General features: G+C 56.8%; 2 protein-coding genes across 3 annotated transcripts in view; both read left to right on the forward strand.

Annotated features, from left to right (window-relative positions):
* The window catches only part of PTK7 (protein tyrosine kinase 7 (inactive)), a 33887-nt gene extending 27693 nt beyond the window's left edge, over positions 1 to 6194 (forward strand). Inside the window, exons 15-20 of the mRNA XM_067292684.1 lie at positions 3412 to 3567; positions 3759 to 3991; positions 4572 to 4652; positions 4734 to 4885; positions 4963 to 5141; positions 5342 to 6194. Of these exons, the coding sequence (XP_067148785.1) occupies positions 3412 to 3567; positions 3759 to 3991; positions 4572 to 4652; positions 4734 to 4885; positions 4963 to 5141; positions 5342 to 5502 (962 nt within the window). The 3' untranslated portion in view covers positions 5503 to 6194. The remainder of the gene's footprint in view (positions 1 to 3411; positions 3568 to 3758; positions 3992 to 4571; positions 4653 to 4733; positions 4886 to 4962; positions 5142 to 5341) is intronic.
* A 6297-nt stretch (positions 6195 to 12491) lies between these two features.
* Positions 12492 to 26465, forward strand: SRF (serum response factor). Of its 2 annotated transcripts, XM_067292685.1 has the most exons (8): positions 12492 to 12955; positions 14182 to 14448; positions 19451 to 19712; positions 20055 to 20234; positions 21651 to 21770; positions 22607 to 22798; positions 23353 to 23429; positions 23696 to 26465. In XM_067292685.1, exons 1-8 carry the CDS (start codon positions 12515 to 12517, stop codon positions 23789 to 23791), a joined length of 1635 nt encoding a protein of 544 aa, XP_067148786.1. In that variant the 5' UTR covers positions 12492 to 12514; the 3' UTR covers positions 23792 to 26465. The 2 variants fall into 2 exon arrangements, with proteins under 2 accessions (XP_067148786.1, XP_067148787.1); XM_067292686.1 differs by lacking the exon at positions 20055 to 20234 and having other exon boundaries at positions 12496 to 12955.
* Positions 26466 to 27152: the final 687 nt, after the last annotated feature.

Here is a 27152-nt window from a genome sequence, read left to right on the forward strand (position 1 = left end):
CCTGTTGTGGTGTAATGAAATAGCAGCACTCTGCCAGCCTCTCCAAACCACAGTTAGACTTCACTGAGTGGCCCTGGACTCTGCTGTGAACTTGCCCTCTTATCTCAGAAACCCATATAAGCATTGAGCATTCACAGCACCCTCCAACAAGCAGTTTTGCAGCAACAGGTTGCCTAAAGAACCATCTCTTTCTCTTTGCGTTTCAAGCTTGCTATCTGTCACCACTTCTCGCGCTATAAGAGACAGTTCTTCCATTTGTCCGACCATTCCTGCATGTGCCTTTTCTGGTTGCACTGTTGCCTTTCTGAGATGGGGAGCCCCAGCCAGGACTTGGATGCAGCTTTGCAGAGTTACACGGCTGCCTTCTTTCCTGTGCCACTGTTTCAGCCCCCTGTCCCCAGAGCTTGCTCTTGGGAGCCAGCAGGCAGCTGCAGGCTGAGCCCATCACTGTGGATGGGACGTGGAGGTTGCTTTCCCTGGGTGTTGTGTTACATCTCTGGCTGCATCTCCTGGCACTCAGTATCCCTCTGCAGCTGGCCACAGCTGCCCTATGCTATTGCTCCCAGCTAAGTTGGTTGCTTTTGCAGACATGTGCCCAGCAGTGCCCTTTCCATGTGAGCAGCATGTTGTATTCATACCCTTTGAGTGCCACCTTTGTTGTGTCCATCAGACGATGTTCCTTCCTGTCCCATGGCAGTTGAGCTGCTGGTTTCCATGAGACCCTGCAAAGTCCTTTCTGGAAATTCAAATAGCCTCAGCTCCGTCCCCTTTGTCCACAAGTTTATGACTCCTTCAGTGCACCCAAGAGACCCTTATGGTGTCATTTTCTTTTCTAAAAGCTGTTGCAGCTCCTTCTCCTCATGTCTTGTTTGTCCTTGCCACACCGATCCAGTTAGAGCTTCTTTTGTGCGATGGGGTGCAGCCATTGAGTTCACTGCCCTCACAGTTCCCTGGATCTCCCCCTGCACAGCTGTAAATGCAGCATGGTGCTTCCCTGCTCCTAGTTCTCCAGCACGCAGCCACGTGCTGATCTCACAGGGGATGCTGTGAGGTCCTGGCAAAACACTGCTGCTGGGTTTTTTTTCCTGTCCTTCCTCTTGTATTGATACTTTGAGCAGTGCTAAACTGCCTCAAGGGAAGTCTGGCTGTAGGCACCTCCTGGGAGCAGGGATGCAGGAGCATCTCTGCAGTTTTGCGTTCTGCCACTGTGCCGCTGTGCACTTTTCCCCTGGCCACCTCTGCCCCCAGGCTCTGGCTAGCACTGTCTTCCTGGGGAAAGGATTTGTTTTAATCCTGTTTCAGGTTCTCTCTCAGGATTTTGGCCTATCTTTATTATGTTTTTTCTTTGTATTCTGCCGGAGTTTGTCTCCTCTTATTCCCTTTGTTTGGAGCCAGTTTAGCTGTTTGAGTTGCATCCTTGCTGTCTGCGCTCCTTTTTGGTCCTTCCACAGCCTCTCTGGAGAAGCAGTGCGTTTGCTCTCAGCTCCAGGGGAGTGACCCCCAAATGTTCTGCAAAGATTTGGCTCTCTTCCTTGTTTTGATATCATCCCCCTTTAGCAGAGTCACCTGAAATATCCCAGTACCTGCCCAACAACAAGTACTCCCTGACTGGCCACCAGCTGACTTCTCCAGTGCCCTCAGGACTCGGACAGATTTGCCCTTCCTACGGACAGGCAGAGTTGGTGCTCTCCTAACAAGTGAGTTGCCTGGGACAAAACAGGCAGCTCCTCTCTGCTTGGTTCCTGTCTGTGTAAATAAAACTCTTCCTGCTCATCTCTGCATTTCCCTTCATCGAGGTCCCTTTGTTATTGACTGTCTCATCAAAGCTCTGTGAAACATGGTGATGTCTGTGCTCAAAAGTGAGTTTTGTTGCTGCTGCTGCTGCCCACTGATGCCACCCCTCAGCAGCAGAGTGCTCGCTCTGCAGCCTCTGTTGTTTTCTTGGCACAGTTGCAGCAGTCTTCTCATATTTTCTCTTGGCTTCAAGTTTGTAGTCTTGAGACACCATCAGTCATGACTGCAGACAGTGCAGGGTCAAACAGGCTTAAGTGCCAGGCTGCTCATAATTAGCATAAAAACAGAGATAGTGGAAGTAGCATCAAGCCTTGATTTATAGGGTAGACGGTGTTTTTCACCATGGTCTTCTGCAAATACTACTCCAGTGCATGAGAGAAGTCACTTGTCAATAGCCACGGCTCTTTAAGTCATTGCATCTCAGTCTTCATGGCTCCAAGCCTACCCGTCACAAAGCCATGGTCCTCATCACCGTGGCCAGACCCACTGAGGACATGCTGAAGGGCTGGTACATTGCTGAACAGTATCCCTTGACAGAAATCATGAGCATAGTGGTTCCTGTTGGAGCAATAGCATGTTGGATGAAGTCTTAATTTGGTAATCAAACCCTTTTGCACAGCCAGATGTTTCCCCAGTGCTTGCTCCTGGACTAGCTGAAATGGAATGCGTACAGTAACGCAGGGTGATGCTGCACATGTGTCATCCACCTTTGCTCGGTGCTTTGTCCTGCCTTACATTCAAACTCCTGCCTTCAGCTCATAGAAAGCAGCATTTCCTAGTACTTGCTCTGATCTAAGCAGTAAGTGCACTCAAAATCAAGGTTTGCTTTCTGTACAGAAATCTTTCCAATACAATCCAGCTGTAAAACACAGGGTGCTTTGCTTTCTTAAGGTAACAATGTTTAGTCCTGTTCACTGGCTTGTGTGTGTGCTGGGGAAGTTTCTAGTGGAGTTCCTAAGCAGAAAGCTTGCCGGGGGTTAATTGCAAGGACACTGCTTCCAAGCACTGCTCTAATCCGGGCGGTAAAAGAAACTCCAGGCTGATCTGATCTGACAGGGTCAAGATTACCAAAGACATCTGTGTTGCAGATTTGCATGGAAAGGAACAGGAGCAGAGGGCAGGCTGCAGCAGCTGGTGCCAGATGGACCTGGGAGTCTCTTGGGCATCTAAAGACCAAGTTTTAGCAATCAGGGTCCTCTCTGTCCTCTCTCCGCCTCACCTATCTGATCTCCTGCTGCTGTTCTGCAGACTCTTGTCAACAGACGGTTTGGATGTGGCCACCCATTTTCTTTGGGACATCCAAGTGCAATGGGATGGATGTGGCCAGATGGGGTCACTTGGCTCTGGGACCAAAGCCATCGCTGAGCATCTGATCGCAGGGATGGCTGCGGGGCTGGCAGCGATGGGGCCAGGGCCTCACTTGAGACTGGAAGGAGCGACTGTGTGGAGGGCACCACGTTTCCCGGGACTGCAAGTCAGGCCAGGGTGCTTGGAGCTAGCCACGCGTGCTTGGAGCATCAGCCCTGGATTGCTGTTCTCCAAAATGGGCTGATCCCCACCACGGCATGCACTGTGCAGCCTGCTGGCATGCTGTAGCCACGTGTGCTTGCCTTGCAGGTGGTGCTTTCCTGCAGAATGGGCAGACGACAGATGAGATCCAGGAAGAAGTGGCCTTGACCAACCTGGGCAGCAGCTCCGGAGCCAGCAAGCGGCACAGCACTGCTGACAAGATGCACTTTCCGCGCTCCAACCTGCAGACAATCACTACCCTTGGTACGCCGGGCCACCCTGGTCCCCACCCCAAGTCCTGACCCAGCAAAAAACCTGCTGCTGTAACCCCAGCACGTCCTAGCTGGAATATGGGACCTGTTGGGGTACAGAGGGTCCCACAACCTCTGTCTTTGCGGGAGTCCTGGGCTGTCCTAACACGTGCTGTCCTCCCACATGCTGCCCTCCACTTGCAGGCAGGGGGGAGTTTGGCGAGGTCTTCCTGGCCAAGGCGAAGGGTGTGGAGGATGGCGAAGATGAGGCACTGGTGCTGGTGAAGAGCCTGCAGACCAGGGATGAGCAGCTGCAGCTGGACTTCCGGCGCGAGGCAGAGATGTTCGGCAAGCTGAACCATGCCAACGTGGTGCGGCTGCTGGGGCTGTGCCGCGAGGCAGAGCCACACTACATGGTGCTGGAGTATGTGGACCTGGTAAGGGCCCTGCCAGTGATGCCTGTGGTAGGGAGGGTGGGTTGGATGGCAGATGTGGACAAACATGATGTGGTCCAGGCTGGTGGCACAGGACAAGCAAGGTACGGGGAGGCCAGTCTGAGCTTACCGCTGTTCATACAATACAGAGGAGTCTTGAGGGGAAAGGGTCTCCTGCAGGACCCACAGGGCATTTCTTCCCCTTCCCTGTCCTCCTTAATGCTGGGTGCTTTCTGGAACTCAGTTGAACAATTTAAGCTGTGGGATTCCCTGCCACAGTTTGCTGTGAATGCTTAAAGCTCCTATGGAAAGCCTGGAGTTTATTGGAAAGAACTCCATTTGGGGTATGAAAAATCTCCTGGAAGCATCAGGCCTGCTTGCCCTGATCTTAGCCCTTCGAGCCACAGAGACAAGATACTGCTTGACCTACCAGACAGGGGCCAGGAGGGCAGGCAAGGGCTGTGGCCCAGGATGAGGGGAGTCTGCAGTGCTCCTTGTGGACCTGCTGTGGCTGGGCACAGTGGGAACCAATGCAGCTGGCAGTGAGTAGATGCTGCCTCTGAATTGCCATCTGTCGTCTCAGGGGGACCTAAAGCAGTTCCTGAGGATCTCCAAGAGTAAAGATGAGTCTCTGAAGCCACAGCCCCTCAGCACCAAGCACAAGGTGAGGACATAGCTGTGGCGATGCTGTGGGGCTGTGAGACCAGGGGAGGGCAGCCAGTGCCAACATCTCTCTGGGAGGTAGGTGTCTATCTGCACGCAGGTGGCCCTGGGCATGGAGCATCTCTCCAACGGCAGGTTCGTGCACCGGGACTTGGCAGCAAGGAACTGCCTGGTCAGCGCTCAGCGGCAGGTCAAGGTCTCGGCCCTGAGCCTCAGCAAGGATGTGTATAACAGGTCTGTTGGGAGCCTGATGGGGGGACGGGACAGGATGGGAAGGTACCTATCTCACTGCCTGCCTGTCCTGCCTGCAGCGAGTATTACCACTTCCGCCAGGCCTGGATCCCACTGCGCTGGATGCCACCCGAGGCCGTGCTGGAGGATGAGTTCTCCACCAAGTCGGATGTGTGGTCCTTTGGGGTGCTAATGTGGGAAGTCTTCACGCATGGAGAGATGCCCTACAGCCTGCTGGCAGACGATGAGGTCCTGGCAGGTATGTGAGGCACCTTGTGCCACCCCCAGTGTCCTTTTCTCAGGGGTGAGGGGCTGAGCTGGGCACTGTCCCCCCTCCTACGTGATGCTGGTCCAGCTGGGGAGGCTGCTGCAGCTCATGCAGGGAGGTCCACATGCAGAGATGCTGCGGAGGGCATCATGCCTCTTCTCAACGGCCCTTTGGGCTTTGCTTTTCTGCAGGTCTGCAGTCAGGCAAGACGAAGCTCCTGCAGCCTGAGGGCTGCCCTTCGCGGCTGGCCAAGCTGATGCAGCGCTGCTGGGCCCCCAGCCCCAAGGATCGGCCCTCCTTCGGCGAGCTCGCCACCACCCTCGGGGACAGCCCGGCCGACAGCAAGGCCTGAGCGGCCCAGCCCTTGCTGGGGAAGGAGGCGAGGGGGCGGGCAGGGATCAGGGCGCTCCCAGGGTGCTCCTGGGTCTCCTGGCTGAGCACCGGCCCGATGTGCTGGGAGCTGCTCGGCACCAGCAGCGGCTGAACTCAAAGCACAAGTCTGCGCAACCCCCATCCCTCTCCTCCCTGGGCCCGCAACACCAGCCTTTGCTGCCTCTCGATCTCTGCCTGCCCGGTCTGGAGCCCCCGGGCTGCCGGCATGGATGCAGCGTGGCTCCCCCTTGCCCAGTGAGAGCCGGGCTGCGGCAGCCGGCTCTCTGTCCCCGCTCGCCATGCGCGTTAGCTGTCGGCCCTGTCCGTCCAGCCGTCTGTCTGTCTGTGCTAGGCATGCCGGTGTCCCCCTGCAGGCATGGGCCCGCCCGCAGGAGCATGAAGTGCCTGGCATATGAAGGAGACGCCTGCCACCTTTCCCATTGCCCCCGTGCCTTTTTTTGTACGACTCCCCCTATCCCTGGGGCAGCGCCCCCCTCTCATCTCCTTTTCTAGTGTGCTGACTCCTCCCCACTGTAGTATTTCTGTTACTGGAACGCAGCCTAGAGTTGGGTTAGTTTGTTTGCTTGAGCGGAGGGTACCGCAGCCAAGAAGGGTTGGGTTTTTGTTGTGTTTTTATGTGCTGCTCTCAATAAAAAAAAGCCTTTTTTTTTTTTTTTGGTCTTTGTAAGATGCTGCTCTCAGCTGCCTCCTTTCCTCCACATGGTTCCTGGGAAGGACTGGGGGCTGGTTACGGGTGCATCTGTGCCTCCAGTGTTTCCCTCAGCTACCAGCGTTTGCTGAGGCTCAGGAAGCCCCAGCACAACCCAGGGGCTGGCCGAGCTGGCACAGAGCTGTGGAGCAGTCTGACTGGCTGTACATCTCCGTGGGGTTATAGAGATGACAGAGCTGAGCTCTTCCAGGAGGAGGACCGGGGCTGGATATGAGTCAATGGGCACAAGTTGCTGAAGGGAAATTTGCATTGGATACGAGGGAAAATGCTTGTCCCTTGAGGGTGGTGAAACCCTGGGACAGCCCCGGAGAGGTTGTGGGATCTCCACTCTTGGAGATACTCCATCCTTGACCAGACCAGCAACCTCATCCAGTTTGCCATGCTTTGAGCAGGGGTAGACCAAAAATGCCCAGGAACCCCTTCCCACCTGTGCTACCCCAAGGGATTATGGAAATGCTGGAAAGTCAAGTCAAGATTTGTGCACAGAGGGTGAAGAGGCTCATTTCTTGGTGTGCGCTAAACAGCTCCGAGTTTGGACTCAGCCCTGGGATTGAGAGGTTAGCTGGTCCTGTTGGGGTGCAAGCAGGCTTGCTGGCTGCAGGCCAGAATTACTGAAAGTGCTCGTCCCTCTCCAGGAGCTGCCAAGGCTCCCTGGGCCAAGGGCTCTGGGTGAGATAAGCTGCAGCTGTGGCCAGCTGATAGGCCCCGCTACCCACCAGCCCTGGTCCTCCTTTGCACAGTGAGCTTCGCAGTGGGTTATTGCCCACCACCTCCCGAGCCCTTGCTGCCTCCACAGCCTTTGTGCAGATGGCCTGACTGCAGCCTGGGGCTGGTGGCACACTGTGCATGCAGCAGAGGGAACCCTTGGAGGGGGTCTCGGGACATGCATTGTCTCCCCAGTGCAGCTCTGCATTCCTCATCTTTGCTGCTCGCCTCCTGGGCCTTCCCAGCACGCCCATAAGGCTATTGAGATGTGTGCAGGTGCTGCTGCGTGTGTCCTCCCCAGCTTTGGGTGTCTTCCCACGTGCATTTAGTTGCAATTGATGTGTTGTTCCATCTTTCCAGTCTGTCACACTGCTGTGGACTTTCCTTCTTGCATCTCCTGCAGGATGGCTGTGCATGTTGTGTGATTCTACAGCCGAGTCACTAATAAGTGCATTTCTGCTTGTGCATCCCCATGGTATTTATTACCCTTTGAGCACCTCTTGCCCCAGAAATACTCCCAGCTGGTTCAGCAACTTCTTGGTTGGGCATTTTCAGGTAGATCATATGAGAGAGCCTGATGCTAGATTCCTCCAGCTGGACTAGTGCTGTAACATCTCACTTCATGCCTCGCCAGGGGTTAGCTATTTCTTCCCGACTCTTGGTACTCTACTTTGGAGGCTGCCTGGGACGTTAGGGGAAGGTACGGGGAGCTGTATAGCATCAGCCGACAAGCCAGAGAGTGCCGTTGAGGCTTTGCCCTGGAAGAAGGCCACTGGCATGTCAGATGCAACCAGTGATCCCTGGTCCTCTGCCACTGCAGCTGGAGAACAGAGGTGTCCAGGACCGTTGGGCTGACAGTCCCGCTCTGCTGGCCTTGTGCTTGCAGCTCTGTTTCCCAGGAGCGGGGACAACATGGCTGCAGAGGGCAAGTCTGGTGAGAGGTGTCAGGATGTGGGGCTCAGCTCTACCGCAGTGCATCCTGCAGACACGAGTGTCTATTTACCACATGGCCCAGATCCAATGGCTACAGGGGGCACCCAAGCGGAAAAGACACCAATGCTAAGACAAACCCCAGGCCTCCAGGGTGCATGGGATGGGTGAGAGCATGTATTTTTGTGAGTGATGTCATGAAAAAGCTCTGTATCCTTGGGGACAGCACAGATGTTGGCCAAACTAATTGGAAACAGTGGGCTGAGCAAAGACAGGCCTGGCTAAATGGGGAATGGGGAATCAGCACACCCGACTTAAGCCCCTGCAGGAGATGGGGAGGACTCAGACAGCAGGGGGGGATCCAACTGCTTCAGTCCAAATTGAAGTAATAACATCTTCAAAAACATGGGGGAAGGATGATACCCAGGGTGGCATCTGGCAGCACCCAGGGCCACAAAGAACAGCATGGCTGGATCAGAACACAGGTCCACCTAATGGACCACCAAAACGTGTGGTCAAAAATTAACATTTAGGGAAAAGTATAAGACTTGGCAAGCAGGTATGCAGCATCCCAGCTGCCAACTACCTAAAGCATGATAACCTCTGAACCAGGCATTTCCGGTAGCCCTTGATGATTTCTCTTGTCACAAAGTTATCCAAGCTCCCCTTAAGCCTGTGCATGCTTTGGGCACCCATAGCACCCCAGGGCAATGAGTGCACAGATCCGCTATGCAGCAGGAAGAAGTACCTCTTCTTGTTTGCTTTGATTTTACCTGGTGCCCTGCGGCTCTTATGCAGGTGTCTCAGGGCCCTGCGGGTGCACTAATGAACCTTAATTGCCCTGAGCAGCCTCACCTGGGGCACCCACCCCCTTTGCCCATGGCCCAGGAGCTGCATTTAAGCTCAGGCCTGGGCCCTTGCTCTTGTTTTGAGCAACCTTGTAGGTGGACTTATTATCAGCCTTGTCTCCACCTGTCTCCTGGGTTGACCTTAGACACATGTTATAGCCTTATTTCTGGTCTTGTCTTCTAACTGGACTCTCTGAATGGACCCTTGACCTGGTTCATCATTTGCTGCATCTGGGCTTGTTGATGGACCATGTTGCCAGTACACGGCTCTGCCTGCCCTGCTCAGGTACTGTGGGATTTTTGCCCATTGGTGAGGGCATAGTCTGTACTGGGGTTGGCTTGTCCCCCCTTGAGGAGTGGTCCTGTCTATGCTGCTCTCTGACAGCATGTGTGATGGCTGGAGGAGCTCCTCTGCTGATTAAAAAAAAAAAAACAAAAACAACAAAAACAACAACAACAACAAAAATCCAAGAAAACTAAATGTGGGTTGGGTCTTTCTTCACATACATTCAGCAATACTGCTTACCCAAGAGATGTGGATGTTAGAAGGTGAGAATAGCTACCTGTGTTCAGCAGCAGTCAGAAGAGCAGCTGAAGTATGAGGATGGAAACCCATGCTGGGGTTGAGTGCAGAGTGTGCATAGTTATGTTGCCCTAGTCCAAAGTGGATGGAAATCCTTGAAAAAGGGGTGAGAAAGGGCTTTCACATTGCAAAGGCCTAGAAGAGAGGTGCTAAGGGAACATGGAAGGCTATAAAACATCAAGTGTCATGGAGATGCTGAGAGAGAAATGCTGTCCAGCCTTGCATCAGCCTGGAAGAGCTGGGGATTGCTTCCTCCTGCATGCAGGCAGCTGTAGGAGTGATATCCATGTCAAGGGTCTGTTGAAGGCTGGGAGAAACAGGTAAGGTGGACTGGGGAAGAGCTATTTATACCAAAGGCAAAACAATCTGTGGCTCTCAGCTTTGCCATGGCCAGCCAGGGAGGCTAGAAGAGCCTCTGGGAAAGGACTAGACCCATGGGAGTATTCCACTCTACTAGGGCATTAAGTTGCACATTTTTCCCCCCACACACACTTTGGGCTCAGTGCAATGGAGAAATATGGAGACACCCCCCCCCCCCCATGGCACCCTGTGCTGTTGCTGGGAAGGGAGAAGTCTGGTGGTGTGGGGACTGTGGGGGCTGCATCCCCTGTCCAAGAGGACACTGTGTGGCCAGCTCACAGCTGGCTGCAGTAATGCTGGGGGCATCAGGGCCCCTGCTGCAGCAGAGCTGGTCCAGACAGCAGCTTGTCTGGGGGGATCCTTGGAGGTAACTGGAGGAGATGCTTTTACAGCACAGTGCCATGCTCTGTACCCATGCCTGGGTAGACAGAGGGTTAGAAACATGAGTTGTGTGATGGGGTGTTATAAACCAGAACAGCCTGAAAAATGAAGTGGGATTGTCAAGTGGCCAAAAATGGATCTAAGCTGCTCTCACCTGCCACTGAGTGCTAGTGTGGCTAGGGAGGTCCAGGGTCACTGAAGACTTGTGTCCTGAGGGTGGTGGCCTGGGGACAGGGCTTGGCTCTGACCTCTTCAGAGATGTTTGCTTCCCAAAAAATCTCAGAGGCAGATGGATGCTCTGGTCCCATTCAGCACACAAGTGGGACATGCATCTCGGAAAGCAACCCCAAAACTAGGCTAGGGAGGAAGGCGATGGCAGCAAGAGAAGAACCAGCCCGAAGCAAGGTGGTTCTTGCCTATGCAGCCTGGAGAAGGCAGAGGCCTCCCCTTGGCCTGCAAGAAAAGGCCTGGGGGGAAGCATGCAGTGGCCCCACTGGCAAGTGGGACCCCTGTCCTGGTGTTTGGCATGGGTGCATGCTCCTGCTGAGCAGGGTGACTGGCCCAGCCCTGACTGTCAGATCCTCGTGTCAGCTATGCTCAGCCTAGCCAGCACCTTTGGCTATGCCAAGGGGCTCGCTGACCCTTCACAACCCCGCAGGATGCAGCAAGGTGTCTGGCTCACCTGGACTGGGTGTAGCGGCTTGTGGTCTGCTCGAAAGGAGAGCGCGGCCAGGGCATGTGATGGGAGGCATGTGAGTCCCCGCAGCCCTGCTGGGAGCTATAAATGGCATGTGCGCTCACTAGAGGAGCACGGCTGGCGGGGAGCGGGCTGGAGGGGGCGGAGGTTTGGTTTTGCAGTGACTCCCTCACTCTGTAGGAGGTTGGCCCTGGGGAGTGGGAGACAGCTGTGAAGGCTGATGGCAAGTGTGTGCGTCTGCTGAGCAATGAGACAGACACTGAAAGGGCTTGTGCAAGCTGGAAAGCCCTCGGTGGGGTGCCCAGGAGGCAGAAACGAGCCTGTGGCGGGTCTGGTGCTGGCGGAGGTGAGCCCTTGCTCTGCCTCCTGGTTGCCATCTGCAGGATGGGGTGAGGGAGAGCCCTTTTTTCACCAAAGGATGCCTCTGTGTATGTGTGCTCGCAGCTTTGCTCTTGCCCACAAACTGAGCGTTTGCCTTCAATGTGGGTACGGATAGGCCCACTGCACCCTTGCTGACCCATGTGCAGTCTGCCCTGCACCCCGAAATCAGCCTGCTGGCATGGACTGTCCCTTTCATGGAGGTTCTGGTTCATCCCTGCACTGAGGATCTGGCCTGCAGCACCTCCTAGATATACTCCAAGCCACTGTGAGGGGGGGGTGACGGATGGAAGTGGTCCTGTGGAGAGAGGGCAGTACCAGTGCCACCCTGTCTGTCTTTCCAAGGGAGGGAGACAGGGGCATAGACCATATGTCCCACCCGAGGGTGGCTGCATGACAGGTTCCCTGTGCTCCCCTCCCGGAATCTGGAAGGTAGCTGCAGCCCATCCTGTTACAGGTAGGGACCCTTTTCCTTTTGGCCAGGGGCTAACCATGCTTAGGCAAGGTGCCTTTTGGTAATGTCTGCCTGGTCCTGTGCCCTGCAGACCCATGTGCACCAACATGGTGCCACTCTCTTCCTGGGCCTTCCCCAGGACCTCCTAACCCCAGGCAGAGGAAGGCAGGGAAGGTGTGGGGGGGAGGCAGTGTGGCCCACTTCCAGACTGGGCAGCCACCAGAGAAAGGTGACCAACATGCTGTCTCCTGCATGATGCTGGGCTGGTGGGGGTGGAGGCCTGGAGTTATACCTGGTGGCATGGCAGTGGGGGCTTGAAGGGGCTGGGATGCAGGGCAAGCAGAGCGGAGCTCCTTGCTCTAATGTGCCCTGAGGACAGCAGGGCTTGGGGGTGCAGGCGAGGCCAGGGGCAGGCAGTGTTTGTCATGTTGTGTGTCCCCTGCAAGGATGAATGTGCCTGGAGGTAAGGGTGGGGAGCAGGGAGGAATCTTTGCCCGTTTTCCCCTTCTGCAGCCCGCCCGGCTACGGCGGCGCCCGCGCCCTCGGGGCTCGCTCCCGCGCGGCCCGCCCCGTCCATGCCGCGCTGCGCGCTGTGCCTTTAAGAGCCTCCCTGCGTGTTTCAATCTGGGGGTGACGCGAGCGCAGTCGGCACGTATGCAAATCGGCCGCCAGGCGGAAGCCAATGGGCGCCGGCGTTCGGCGGCCGGCTGCCAATGGGATGGCGCCTCCCGGCGGGGCGCCGGCTCGCCCCATATAAGGAGCGCCTTCGCCATAAAAGGCAACATTGTATCGCTTTATATGGGGGCGGCGCGGCGCGGCGGGGGCGGCGGCGGAGCGGGGCCGTGAGCGCGGAGCGGGGCCGGCGGGGCCATGGCGGGGCCGGCCTGACCCGGCCCGACCCGACCCGACCCGCGCTCGCCGCCGCGATGTTGCCGAGCCAGGCCGGGGCCGGGAACGGCGCCGCCGCCGCACTGGCCCGCGGCTCGGCCTTGGGCCGGGCGCCGGTGCCGGTGCCTCGTGGGGCGAACGGCGGCGGGGCGGCGGCGGGGCCGCCCGGCGGCCGCCTGGAGCGGGAGGCGCTCTACAGCGGCAGCGAGGGCGACTCAGAGTCGGCCGAGGAGGAGGAGCTGGGCGGCGAGCGACGCGGCGTGAAGCGCGGCCTGGCCGAGGCGGCGGCGGCGGCGGCGGGGCCGGCGGCGGGAGCGGCGGCGGCGGCGGCCGGCTACAGCGGCGGCGGCGGGGCCGTGAGCGGCGCCAAACCCGGCAAGAAGACGCGCGGCCGGGTGAAGATCAAGATGGAGTTCATCGACAACAAGCTGCGGCGCTACACCACCTTCAGCAAGAGGAAGACCGGCATCATGAAGAAGGTGCGGCCCCCGGGGCACCGGCGAGCCCCGGGCGGGACGGGGCGAGCCGGCGGCGGGGCCGGGCGGCGGGGCCGTGCCCGGAAGCGGCAGCGGCTTCCCGCTCCCGGCAGCCGGAGCCGGGCGCTGGGGGCTCCGCGGCCCCAGCTGCCTCCGCGGAGCCGGCGCGCCCGGCCTGCTCGCGGGAGCCCCCGGGCTGCGGCCTGGGGCTGGTCCTGGGGGGCTCCGGGAAGGGGCCCCGGGGCCGCGGCAGCCTGGGGATGCCCCGTGTGCCGGCCGCGGGCAAGGCCCATCCCTACGCAGCTTCGGTGCCCTTGGGCAGAGCCGGCTGGGCGCCCGTGGGTGCCCCTCTGCGGGTGGTTGTTCCCCAGGAAGGTGCGGAGCTGGGGTGCTGCCTCTGGCTGTGCTGCCTTTCCCCATCCAGCGTTCAACGGGGCCGGTTCCTTAGCAGACCTTTCTGCGACCCTTGGGCTGGCTCCATGGCTGTTTGGTTCAGATGCTCTCGGTGGTGCCGGGAGGCTGCACAAGGCCAAAGTAGGAATTTAGTAGGGTTTTGTATGCCGTCGGATGTTGCTGGCTCATCTGCAACCCCCTTGGCACTCAGAGCATCCTTCTGCACAGCTGTTCAGTGCTGCATCCCAGCCAAGCTGGGCTTCACCCAGCCTGGGAAAATGGGCACGGCTGTGGGGTGCCACCAGGGTACAGCCTGGTTCAGTAGGATGCTGGATGAGGCAACCCTGTCTGTGGTAGTGCTGTGCGCTAGCTCACGTGAGACCTGTGGGGTGGCCACCTGGCTGGGGTGTGGGTGAGGGGAAGAAGGTCACTGAGACACGTGCAGGTGGAATAGCATCCTTTCAGCCAGCCCAGCAGAGGAGAGCAGGGAGGCATCCAGATGTGTCTGGAGAGATTGGTGGGATGTCCAGGACTGGGGCAGCCCAACGCCCCTATATCCTCCTGGGAATATCCAGAGGAGACTCTTTTCCTGTGATCTCCTGGTGTACGCATTCCCTAAGGGTATGCTAAGGGAGATGGGAACTCGGCGTGGGATGCTTCAACGTACAGGGCAGTCTTGGGCCAAAGCTCCTCTGGGGTAACGATCAGGGAGCTGGAGCTGGTGTGAGTGAAAGGGCCATGGCAGGAACATGGTGGCATGTTGGGGACTCTTGTCCTGTTGGCATACGTGTCCTTGCTGTCTGTGACTCCTGGTTCTTCCCTTGTGCCACTGGCAGGCCTACGAGCTTTCCACACTGACAGGCACCCAAGTCCTGCTGCTGGTGGCCAGTGAGACGGGCCATGTGTACACCTTTGCCACGCGGAAGCTGCAGCCCATGATCACCAGTGAGACGGGGAAAGCACTGATCCAGACGTGTCTCAACTCCCCGGACTCGCCCCCACGCTCGGACCCCACCACTGACCAGCGCATGAGCGCCACGGGCTTCGAGGAGACTGACCTCACCTACCAGGTGTCGGAGTCGGACAGCAGCGGGGAGACCAAGGTAACGGCTGTGCACCCAGGAGTGTGGCTGGGCACCCCGGGGCGCTGTGGGCTGTGCTGTGGGCCTGCGCTGGGAGCCCTGAACATCTCCAGCCCTTGTTGAGTAGTGGACTGGGAGACCAAGGATGGATCTCCCCTTCTGCCATGACTCCAGCAAGCTATTGCCATGGCCTCCCAGGGCTGACTTCTTGACTTGGCCAGCATTGGCAGTGATTTGGGGAAGCAGGGGAGTGGGTGGCAGGTGTCCCAGCCCTGGCTTTTGCAGCGGGTCACCCCCCAGCCCAGCCCACCCCCTGGGCAGCTCCCAGCGCTGTTATCTCTCCCTGGGCGTCTCCATGCTCTTGCACTCATTGATAAAAATTTGATTCTGCCTCCATGGCCTTATAAGGCCTGGTTTCCCTCGACAGAGTCCCTGGCAGGGCCCCTCACATTCCTTATAAGCTGCAGCTGTCTCTTGCTTTGGTGCCGTTTTGGAAGGGGGCAGGGAGGACATGGGGAATGGAAACATTTGGCTGGACAGACCATTTCTGCTCCCTGCCTGGCGTCCCTGCAGGCGCCAGCTCTTGCCTGCCCGCGTTACTAGTGGCCCTTCGCCCTGGGTGCTGTGGAAGGCCTGCTGGTGGGTGCAGAGCCAGGCAACAGCCCCTTTCTGCTGGGGAAAGTACCCGTTGCATCTTGGGACAGGGGTTTTGCGTGGCCTTGCATCCCTGTGTGCTGGTCTTATGGGAAAGCTGGCTCCCTTGTCTCCACTGCTTCCTTTGCAGCCTGGTGCTTGGGTCTGTGGGTGCTGGAAGTCAGGGTCTTGGTGACATGAGGCTGGGATGGTGCTGCGAGCTGACATTTGTGCTGTGGCTTCCAGGCGCTGCATGGAGTACAGCTGGGGTGCTGTGAGTTGCTGCAGCTCTGCTGAACCTGTGCTTGTGGGCTGGGTATCGGACTTGTTGCAAAAGTACCCTGCCAGCTGGAGTTCTGAACTGTCTGCAGTAGTCCTCTGGCTGGCTGTGTGCAAGCCCCCATGTAGCCACAGCAGCAGCCTTGCCATGCTGTGGCCACTAAACATGAAGCAAAGCGTTTGTCTCTGCGCTGTTGGTGGTGCTAAAGGCAGTGAGAGCAGCCCCGAGGCATGCCCCCGTGCATTGTGTCTGGTGCTGTAGGGATGCTCAGATGTGTGTCTGCATCCCGTGGCAGCTGTGGTCTCTGCATGCCTGCTTCCCAGTGTGTATGCAGCGCTGCACTGAGCAAAGACTTGTTGCTGCTGAGCCCTGGGAAGCATAAGCTGTCCCAGAGGTCCCTGCAGGTGGAGGAACTGCTGCAGGCCAGGTTGTCGTGGACTAGAGACCCCCACACCGGGTCCTTGGCTTCCACTGGAGCCCAGTTGGGTCCCTGGAAAGGTTTCCCACTGACAGGAGCACTACAGTAGTCCTGGTTTGGCATTAACTCCCTTGGGCGCCTCTGATTTCCAGTCTGAGCTGTGCCAGCCCTTTCTAGTAGGCGAAGGAGCCTGTTGCCACCAGTGATCTCTCCCTTGTGCAGTCTGTGTTTGTAAGCACTTTGATCTGTGGGCTTCTCCTCCTGGATGAAAAGGCAAACGAGCCCTCTGTGCATCTTGTGATGAGACAGGTTGTCTGTGCCTGGAGTAATCTGGAGGTGCAGGAAGGGCTGGACATGGAAGCTGACCTGTCCCTGGCATGGTTTGTCCACAAGCTGTCTCTTAAAACTTCCCCTGAAAATGTTGCCAACTGACCCCAAAGGAAACGTGCTCTTGGGGCAGTTACTCTGCAGAGGAGGTCTTCTAGACACAGCTTCTCTCCACCTGCTTTCTGACGCAGGCCCTGCTTGGTGCCCCATGGGCTCCATCTCTGGACTTGCAGGCTGTGATGCCTGCTGTGGCATGTGTGGTTGCATCTCGTGGCCATGGCCAGCATTTGGTGTGGGACTGGAAGAGCCCTCTGGCCACTCTGAGGCCAGGAGCCTGGCTTGATGCTCTGGTAGAGATCAGCCCTGTTGGGACAGACCAAGGAACCCTGTAAGGGCAAAGGGAGTCTGTGGGTGGGCCATGCTGGGTGGCTGGTATTGCTGCTGGGGGGTAAGTGGTACAAAGGGCTGGGCTATGGGTGCCGTGTTTGATGAGGTGGCAGGGAATTAAGTGTCTGGACTGCTCATGTTGCAGCTGGGGCTGCAGGATGCTGTGCTATGAAGACAGCAGCTATGCTCCAACAGCAGTGCTGTTGTGCTCTGACCCACATGGTCTTTTGAAGGGCCCAAAGGAAATGGCACCCACCAGTAATCCCTTCAATGCTGCTATGTGTGGGAGGGGATTTTGGAGAGAGCTCAAGAGCTTGGGACTAGAGTAAAAGCCCTGATCTGGTGACCTGTTTTGGGGTGGTGGGGAGGTGGGGCTTTCTGCCCCAGCTGCAACGTGAGGCAGGTGCTAGAGCCCAGGAGGGGTTCTCCCAAGGCTGATTTTTTTTTTTTTTTCTCACCAAGGCTGATTTTCCTGTAATGCCCCTGTAATGATGCTAGCTGGTATTTTTGGGCCATGCTGAGCAGCATCATCCCAGGCAGCCTCTGGGAGCCATGGTGATGGAGCAGGATTGCCTTGCTCATGGAGAGAGGAGCTGCCCAGGGCCCTGCTGCAGTCCCTGGACTGGCCTGGGCCATGCCCTCCAGTCCCCTCCTGTTGAGCATTCATGGTGCTGTGGGTCTTTGGGCCTGGTATAGACATCTCTCCCCGCTGTGTTGCACCCCTCTGCAATGTATCCCCTAGGCCTTGTTCTGCAAACCAGAGCTTGCAGTGAGCTCTGGAGTGGGGTGGGTCATGTGCAGATGGATCAGCAGGGGGGAGGGCCTTCAGGGCTGCTCTGCTGCCTCAGGATTGTCCCTGGCCCCCTGGGTGATCCCAGCTGGGGGTGGTCCATGGCTTCGCTGCAGAGGCTTGGATCCTACTGCCGGCTGGCCCTGTGCACATGGTCTGGGCTTTGCAGAGCTCTGGAGGGAGCCAAGGTGCCCAGGGCTCCTAGGCATCCCAGACTGGCTGTGGGGGAAGACAGTGGGGGTCTGGCCCTGTGGGCTGTCCCAACTCCCTTTCTGTACTTAGAGCTATCATTGCAGCCCAAGAGAAATGCAGCAGAGGTGGGAGGAACCTGGGTCTCACCTGGGGCACAGTATGGGGTGGGCAGGATTGGAGCCTGCTGCCATGGCCTCCCTCCCAAGCATCTCTGCTTTCATGACTCTGCTGGGATTTGCCCTCGTGTGTGCAGAGAGTCCTGGTGATCCCCCGAGTAGGGTGCCATGGATCTTTTGGGATGCCTTTTCCATCCCTGAGAGGATATAGTATGGGGTGATGCTGAGGGCCATAGCTGGTTGGGGACTCTGTCTCGGGGTGCTCAGCTGTGGGGCTGGATGTGGAGATGAGGGAGCCTGGCTTTTCCAGCTGGAAACATTGTGTGCCCTGCCTTGGTTGGAGTGTTCTGCCCTGTCACCTGGGTGGGGAGGATGCCCACAGCTTCCATGCCCTGTGTAGGATGGTGGGAGTGTGCAGTTGAGCTCATGGAAAGTGCATCTGCCTAGCTCTGCTCTGTTATCACGTGCCTTTTCTAATTCGGACCACGGGGACTGTGGTGCCAAGGTGGAGGGGCTCTACTCTCCTCCTTCCCTGGGCCCTGGGGCAGGGCTGGGTGCCCAGGATTGGCTCTCCCTGTCCAAAATGGGCTGCCTTCCCTTTTTTAGCTGTTCGTTGAGCTGTGAATTCCTCGTTCCTGGCAGCTTGACAAGCTGGGAACAAGGCGTAGCACGTGGGAGAGATGGGCCCACCAGCCTGCAGCGGGAGGGGTGGGAGCACAGCGGCCTTAACCCTTCCCAGGCATGCTGGCGGCTGAGGCGGGGCACGGGGACAGCAGGTCCTTGTGGCACATGCTTACATGATAGCTTGTGGAACAGTGTCTTCGCAATCCAGGCTAGCTGAGCAGGATGGGAGAGGGGCCATGGAGACCCTGAGTATCCAAAAGAGGATCTGGGGGAAGGAGGCATGTTAGGTGCAGCATGACTGTGTGGGGCAGTTGTAGCCGTGCTGGGCTCACTTGGCTCCTGCAGATCCACGCCACGTCCTGCTGCATGCTCTGTAGCTGCAGAAGCTGGGGCACTGGGTACCCTGCATCCTCCTGCCTTGGTCCCAGACCCAGTGCTCCTGGTGCCTGGCTTTCCTGGCAATGCTGTCCTCAGCCTGGCATAGAGCATCGGCACTCCTTGTAGGAGCACGGTGCATGCTGGCTGTAGCTAATGTGTGGGATCCCTCAGAAGCACTTGCATCGTGCCTGTCTCTTGCTAGTGGTTTGGGTGCTTACCATGGCCATGCTCTCCCTTCTCCTTTGCTCTCGGAGCTTTGCAGAGGCATTGCCCAGAGCCTGCTAAAGCAGGCTGGGTTGGGTTTGGACCTTGCTGGCATCCCTGGTGCTTGGGATTGGGTTCAACCCCTCTCCATCGTCCCTTTCCATGTGCAGCTGACTGCTGCCTTTAAGAGCCAGTTCTCGGCTTGCTCTTAGCCATGTGTTTCCTGCTGTAAGGGCGGTGGTGTGTATTCCTGACAGGAGATGATGCGTTTGCCTTTGAGTCTGTCCCTGCAAGGACTGCTCTTGCCTTTTGGGTGCCAAAAAGCAGCTATTCCTTTCTTAAAGCCTAAGGGGACTCCTGGGTTCCTGGAGAGGGAAAGGGTTGCTCTGTCCCGTGATGTCTTGCAAGGAGGTTTCTCAGGGGACCTGTGCAGCCCTGGGCTTTCATCCAAGGTTGACAGTGAGCTCTCTCCAGCTCTCCTGATGCTGTGTTATTGGGCACAGTCTCCTCACGTTTGCTCAATACACTCCTCTCTGCTCCATGTGCTTGCAGTGGGCTATGGGTATGTTTTGGCACAGAGTTGCAACGTACAGAGTCTAGCTTGGCCATGTGGGCAGATGTTGACTGGACCAAGGGTCTGGGCTGAGCTCTCACCATCTTGTCTCATCCAACAGGACACGCTGAAGCCAGCATTCACCGTCACCAACCTGCCAGGGACGACATCCACCATCCAGACAGCCCCCACCACCTCGACCTCCATGCAGGTCAGCAGCGGTCCCTCATTTCCCATCACTAATTACCTGGCGCCTGTGTCTGCCAGCATCAGCCCCAATGCTGTCACGAGTGCCAATGGAACAGTGCTGAAGACTACCGGAGCCAGTGCGGTGACATCTGGGGGCCTCATGCAGATACCTACTGGCTTCACCCTCATGTCAGGTCAGTGTCTATCAGGGCTGAGGACTGTGTCCATCCATCTCGTTATCTGGAGTGTATTGCTGCCCTCCCTGGGAGAGGAGACCAAGCTGCTGGTGGAGGCAGAGTGGCTGCTGTCGTAGGGTGAAGCTGGCTGGGCTCTGTTGCTCGAGCCCAGCTGAGCCAGAGGCTGGAGAAGGGACATGTAGTGACTATTTCCCCCAGGGCACTGTTAGTTGGCCCTGTTGCTGGGAATAGCGTGATGGCAGGGAGCTGAGCTGGGACCCCAGGGGAGCACCAAGGAGCCGGGAGGGAGTGAAAAGAGCTGGTCATGACGAAGCCTTTCTTTCTCCCTCCTTTCGGCAGGTGCTTCCCTTTCTCCGGGGACCCCTACCATTCCTCTCACTCAGTTACAGCCGCACTCCCTGGCTCTTTCCAGCCAGCAGGGCCAGGCGGTTGCGGGTATGGCTGGACAGCTGCAGCAGGCACAGCAGACAGTCTTCCGCTTCCCCGCCAGAGCTGGAGGGCAGATCGTGTCGCTGACAGGTCAGCACTCGCTTCTCCTTCCCTTGCTTGAGGTGGGGGGATGGAGGTGCCCCTGGGAGGGTCCCAGGCCCTGGTCAGAGAGCTGATCCCAGCAGAGGCAGGATTACGGAGGAGTGCAAGGGGCTGACTCTGGCCCTGGGGGAGAGGTGGGAAGGCAGGAGCAGCGTCCTAAAGGATGCAGACTAAGGGGAGCAGCAGGTTGTCCATCTTCTGCCCCCAGGGTTTACCCTGGGTCTGATGAAAGTGGAGGAGACATGTTCGCTATTGGAGCCACACTAAGGCTGAGCTGTGCTGCTGGGAGGAGTGACGGAGAGAGACTGGGGGGCGCTCAGATGCCCAGTGACTGTTGTTTGTGTGCTGGCATTTGGCTCTGAGCAGCTGCCCTTGCTTTTGGACACAGATTTGCTGTCAGTTGCTAAACCATAGTGCAGGGGATGGCTTATGAGAGACCCAAAGTGGTAGAAGGAAAAGTGTCATCGTGCTGTCTTGTGTGCATCGTCCCTTATAGGAATTCCTTGTGCCAAGTTGAGGCTGTCCGGGCATTGTGCTAGGGCTTGGTGTGTTCCCAGCTGTGGTTTCAGACCGCAGGGCTAGATTTCCTTTGTGTGGGAAGCTGTGACATGGGTACCATGAGACACCATTTCTCATGTCCTGCCTGTTTGTGCCCAAGATGAGTCTGCTGGCCTGTGTGCTTTCCTGGGGCCCTTAAAGAAGCAAGTGGACAGTGTGGTCCTGCACAAGGGGGACTGGGTTTCCTTTGTGATCCTCAGGAGCTATGGGGATAATGAACGTGTGTCTCTGGTTTGGTGTGTGGGCAGATGCCCAGCCTGGGTGAGGTGGCCTTGTCCCTGCTCTCTGGTGTCCCTTGCTCTTCTCTCTGGAGACAGAACCTGAGCCTGAGCGTGGAGGTAGTGGGGCCCTGCTGGCCTGGGCATTTGGGCTCTCACAATTTTCGTGATGCTGTTAGCTGATCTTTGGCTAACAACAAAGTTCTGTTCTGCTTGGCAGAACATGGGGAGCACTGGGGGCCCATGCCAGTCCTCTTCTCCTGGCATGCCAGTGTCTTCTGTGCTGTGCCCTGGTGGATCCAGGAATGGTGAGGAGGTCCCACACATCCCTGAACTGTGCTTAGGAGTTGGAGAAAAGCTGCTGTGGCCTTTCCAGGGAGGAGCCCTGCTGGCCAGCCAGCCCCTCCTTGGCTGCTGTGTGCCAGCAAAGGGCAGGTTTTGGGTCAGGGTCTTGTTTCTGCCACGTGCTGCCCTTGGCTGCCCTTCCCCAGTGCAGTGCAGAGCCAGGCTGCAGAGGTCTGCTGTGGCCTGAATGAGACTGGGGTGGGGGTGGGGCCTCTACATCCCCTGCACAAGCCCAGAGTGCCCACATTGCTCTGTAGGCTCAAGGGCTCCTTTCTTTCCCTAGGTGGTACTATGGCTCAGCAGGTCCCAGTCCAGGCGATCCAGGTGCACCAGGCACCGCAGCAGACGTCCCCCTCTAGTGACAGCAGCACTGACCTTACCCAGACCTCTTCCAGTGGAACAGGTAATCAGTACATTATGATAACCATATTCTCTTTTCCTTCCTAACTGCTGCTGATAACCTCCACTGATAGACCTTGTGTCTGCTCCCTGCCCAGGACTCTTCTCTCAGTCCAATTCTATCCCAGCCTTTCTGACAGCTTCCTGGGGGTATTTATCCCCAAATTAATGTGTCTGGAAACACAGTTGTCTTTTTCCTGTTGCCAGCCCCTGGGGCTGGCTACGCTACATCTAGATAGATGTTGCTGTGCATAGGGCACCTCGCGTGGGGTTGCTGAGCCTCTCCAGATCTGTCACATGCTCTAACTTGCAGCATGTAGCTGGGGAGCAGGCTGCTGTAGTCTTCCCAGTTCCCAGCTGGTTTCTTAGGGCTGAGCAAGCCAGCATTGCCCCTAGCACAAGGCATTGGCTCATGTCCATTTGAGATTTTTTACTGTACATGCAGAGGACGGCTCTGTCGTCAGCAAAATCCAACTTCAGGTGCCCAGATGCGGGCTGAATCTAGTCCAACAGCTTTATTAAAGCTTTCTTAGGAAACATGTATCTTGGGTTGAATTAGATCCTGGGATATTTGGCTACCATGCCTTTCCTTCCTCTCATCCTCACTGACGCAGGGAGAGATTTGAGCTCTCCTGCCCTTTGCCTGGGGTTTTTCCCTGGCAGCTTGGGAGAACAAGATTGGCGTCTGTGTCCCTGCTGCTCCAGGGCACTATGCCAAAGGTGTCCTGGAGCTGGCTGTGCCATGCTTTTGGGGCATGTAGTAGCTGAGGGAGAGATGCTGAGCAGGCGTGTGAGTGGAGCAGACTCCTTTCCTGTGGCTTATATGTATCTTGGTGACAGTGACCCTCCCGGCAACCATCATGACGTCGTCTGTGCCAACCACTGTGGGTGGCCACATGATGTACCCCAGCCCACATGCGGTGATGTACGCGCCCACATCTGGCCTCACGGATGGTGGACTCGCAGTCCTCAACGCTTTCTCACAGGCGCCTTCGGCAATGCAGGTGTCCCACAGCCAGGTCCAGGATCAGGGTAAGCTGTGTGGGCTGATGCTCCCGTATGCACTCTGATACCCTGATTTCTTCTCTCACATATATGAACGTTACATGTTTATTCCAAAGGGTTTTCTCCTAAGTGGTCCTAACTGTGCCATGCAAGGCCTGGCAAGGGTGATGCTTGAGATGTGCTTTTAGATCCCCCCATCATTCTCCTGTGCAAGGGATTGCTTGAGCCATTTGCTGGTGAAGATGTGAGGGTTGCCAGTGAGGGTGGGATACAGGGCAGGCAGTGGAGGGAGCTGGGAGCAGCCCTGCTGGCTGCTCTGGAAAGGATGTGTGGCTGCGTGAGGGGATGAAGCAGAATGAAGCCGTGCAGGCAACACTTGGACTGGGGGCTTATGCCTCTTTCTCTCAGCATTTGGAAAAACAGTGCATGTGGCTTTCACCTGGGATGCCTTAGTGTATGCAAACAGGCACCTTCATCCTTGTGAAGCTTCACAGAGTTCAGAGGAAAGGCTCAGGAAAGAACCATAGGGGAGCACTACTTAGGGGACGGTGTCATTCCTGCTTTCCCTCTGTCCATGGCAGGTGGCGTCCCTCAAGTGTTCCTGACAGCTCCATCAGGCACTGTTCAGATCCCAGTCTCAGCTGTCCAGCTTCACCAGGTAGGTATAAAGTGCTGCTTGTGGGTGTTGAGGGGGTGTCCTTGCTCCCCTCACAGGGCAGTGTTGACCCTGCTCTGTCCCTGCTTGCAGGGCCAGTCCTCAGCCTCTGAGAGCTGGGAATGCTGCCTGTTCTACCCACCTCTGGGTGTGGAGGTTCCATCCTCCTTGATCGGGTGCCCGGGAGGGACGATGCCATCCTGGCTGCTGGTGTGCCTGATCTGAGGGCATGCCATCCCCCAGTGCTTGCTCCTCCCTTCTCTCTCTAGATGGCTGTTATCGGGCAGCAGAGCAGCAGTGGCAGCAGCCTGACGGAGCTGCAGGTGGTCAACTTGGACACCTCACATGGCGCCAAGAGTGACTGAGGCCTCTGCTGCTGGCCTTGTGCCGTCCCTGGCCTGTTACGCCGGTGCCGGGGCTGGCAGCAATTCCTTCTCGTACAGACTGCACCAGTTATTTATTGTTGCCTTTTCACGTTTCCTTCACCCACACACACACGCGCGCACACATACACACATGCGCACACCCCCTCCCCGCCCTCCCCAAATACAGGCATGTGTGTGGGGCTGCCGGACCCACACCAAGGGTGGAGCTGCGCTGGGGCCGTGCAGGGCTTGGGGGCATTTGGTTGCTGCGATAGCTGTGCTTTTCTCACGCCAGCCAAAGAAACTCCTCCCTCGTGGGGAGGGCGTGCTCCGCGCTGTAAATAAATACTGCGGGCCATTTCCAGTTGGAGGCTCTGGCTCCTTCAGGATGCTCCGAGTCGCCTCAGGCCCAGACCTGTCCCACAGGCCACAGCCCAAAGCAGCACGAGCTAAGGCTGTGCTGCTGGCCTCAGCAATGTGCCTTTGGGAGGGGTGACATGTCCTGGCCGTAGCAGCTGGCTCTGGGCTGTGTTGGGGAAGAGCAGTCAGCTCAGATGTGCATCTCGGGCTCAGCCTGTGTGTGCTCCCTCTGGACAGCAGTGGGGGCCTCCTCAGGCAGGGTGCTGCCTGCAGCCCGTGGCCTCATCCCCCTTGTATGCACTACAGTGAGCCCTCGGCCCTCAGTGCCTCCTTGTTGGGCCGCCTGGCAGGTTTGCAGCCCACCCTGCTCTGCCACTGGCAGACACCCTCACGCCGCCAAAGCGGTCAGTGGGTGCCCAGGACCACAATGACAACCCAGAGACCTTTCGGGGCGCTCTGCGGCCAGCCCAGCCCCACACTCTCGTCTTGGCCCTCACCGCGAGCAGTGCAGCCTCTATACGTCCAGGGGGATGTGTCTGGGTGTCTCCACATCCCCCTGCAGTTCTGGCCAGCGCTTCCTAAATTCCTGTGTGATACGAGGTGGAGGAACAACACAAGTGTCAAAGAAGAGCCCATGGGCACCAAGCTGCTGAGCAGGTGCTTCCTCTGGGTACCAGGGTGGCCCACAGGCTTTTCTGGGCTATGGAGGAGCTGCAGCAACACCTGTGCAGACATGGCAGGGCTGGGGGAAGAGGGCTGGAGCATGCCTGCTCCTGCAGGGGAGTTGCTGCAAGTGGCTCTGCTACCTAGCCCTGTCCCTGGAGGGAGAGCGAGCAAGTGAGAGAAGCTGCTGAATCCTTAGGGGAAGGAGCAGCTACTGTAACTTTTTTTTAAGTTAAAGACAAAAGAAGCCTTGAAAAAAAATGACTTTATTTTTCTAAGTGTTAAACTCAGTATTTATGTAATTCTTTAAGGAATAAAAGTTTGGCTCCTGTACAGTTTTCATGGGGTTTGTACCTGGGGGATGGGAGAGGGGTGGGTGGGCATGGAGGCAGGAAGGGGCCTTGCTTTTGAGTTTGTATTGTAACCTTGAATCATGTTCCTTCAGCATTAGCGTTTAAGCTGCGCTCTCTGCCCACCAGCATGTGCCAGGGACTGAGCTGGATGCTTGTTTTACTCTCCCCTGCGCTGAGGACTCCGTACCTGTAATTTCAGGCTTAACTGGTGGGAGGCAAGTGAAGCAGCAGCTGCTCTTTAAGAGTGAGGAACCTGCCCCTTTGGAATAAGGGGCTTGCAGGGTGCCTGTCAGCCCCATCCATCTCTGCTCTGGGGGAGCGTGGCTGTTTTGGCATGGAGCAGTTGCTGCCCACAACTGCTTGAGGGGCTGTGGGCATCCACAGTCCTCCCTGGGCTCTGAGGGGCTGATCCCTGCTCTCTGTCTGCTCATGATGCAGGTAGCCTCTCCTGAACTCCCGGCCTCAGCTGGTGCCACTCCTTAATGCACAGATATGGACAGGGCCTTTCCAAGTCCCCCTGTGCCAGGGCAGCTCCCAGAATGGTCTGCCAGCCCTAGTCTGCCATGCAGCCTCTGAAGGGCCCATGTGCAGCAGGATGGCCCATCTGGTGACGGTGACATAGCATGCTGCCTCCCCTTTGTAGCCTTGCTTGTAACAGTGATGCATATCCTGCAGCTGGGAACAATGGGGTTGCTGTGTGATGCCCCAGGCCGTTGTTAGGTGTATGGAGGCTGCTCAATGATCCCTCCAAAAACCAGGAGTGGTTAGCTAGGAGTTTGCCCAGGGAGAAGAACAGGGGTTGGGGTTTGTGTTATACTTTGCCTCAGCAGATCATCATGGCCTGGCTTTGCTCTGCTTTGCTTTTGCTAGCACTGTGGAGCAGAGCTGTTGGACTGGGGTGGCAGGAGCACCCCTGCTGCTACAGGGTGTTGCACTGCATCCCCTCTCTGGCTCCCTAAAGGCAACCGCTGGTTAAACGCTAATGGTGTATTTTATTTAAGTGCAGACTTGTAAGAACACTTGTTTATCAGGGACGAAACGACATTTATTGTGTGGTGACATTTTTAGTTCATTTTACTGGTTTGGGGGTTGTGTGCGTGTGTGCGTGAGTGAGTGAGTGTGTGTGTGTGTGTGTGTGTGTGTGTATCAATGTGTGTGTGTGGGGGGTGGGTTATTTTTTCCAGTTTCCAGGGTTGTGTTTCTGGAAGGATGTGGAAGTAATCACAGTACTATGTACAGAGCTTTCTTTTGTATTAAAAAAAATTACTCTTTCAATAAATGTTATCATTTTGTGCACAGATTTGGGGTCTTGGCTGTCCTTTCTGAAAGCTGAGGAACAGTGCTGGTTGCCAGAGCATGGTGTGGGGTTAGAGAAGTAAGAACCAGGAGTTGAGCAGGAATGGGGACTTTTGAAGCATAAAACTGCCCCATGTCACAGGTGGTTACACAGAGGAGCACAAAGACCTTGATCAAGAGTTAAAACAGGGAGGGGAAACAGCAGGTTGCCCAAGGTTGCTTACAACATGCAGTAACTAAGGCCAAGCAAAAGGAATTTTTTGTCATTGTAACATCAAAGAACAGACGGTCCCTCGGCCTGGCCCCAAGTGGATTATATATTGATGAGCTACCATGAATAAAGGGAGGACAGTAGTAGTTTTTAGTAGTGGCAGAGGAGGTTGCAGGACAGGTAGAAGAGTTTTGTGTAAGATGTTGCTGCTAAGGTATTGTTTAAAGAACCTTTTACCTGATACGGGACTTCTCAGATACCTGATGCTGGCCAAGGCCCTCTCACTGTGCGAGATGTCACGCAGTTGGTACCATAGGCTTGTGCATGTTCAGATGCAGTGGCATGTGCTGTACCATCCCCAGGCCTCTGAGCAAGGAGAAAGAATGACCTGTGCTGTAAAATAAAATAGTTGAAAGCATGCAGGCAGAGCAACACCCCCCTACCCCCCCCCCCACCCCGATACTGGCAGGCACTTGGT

The sequence above is a fragment of the Apteryx mantelli genome, chromosome 3, assembly GCF_036417845.1.
Source record: "Apteryx mantelli isolate bAptMan1 chromosome 3, bAptMan1.hap1, whole genome shotgun sequence".
Taxonomy (NCBI): Eukaryota; Metazoa; Chordata; class Aves; order Apterygiformes; family Apterygidae; genus Apteryx; species Apteryx mantelli.

Coding starts and splice junctions, on each gene's coding strand:
- SRF (XM_067292685.1), top strand. CDS start 12,515: ATGTTGCCGAGCCAGGCCGGGGCCGGGAACGGCGCCGCCGCCGCACTG. Junction 21,771..22,606: donor GACCTCTTCCAGTGGAACAG/GTAATCAGTACA, acceptor TCTTGGTGACAG/TGACCCTCCCGGCAACCATC. Junction 23,430..23,695: donor CAGCTGTCCAGCTTCACCAG/GTAGGTATAAAG, acceptor TTCTCTCTCTAG/ATGGCTGTTATCGGGCAGCA.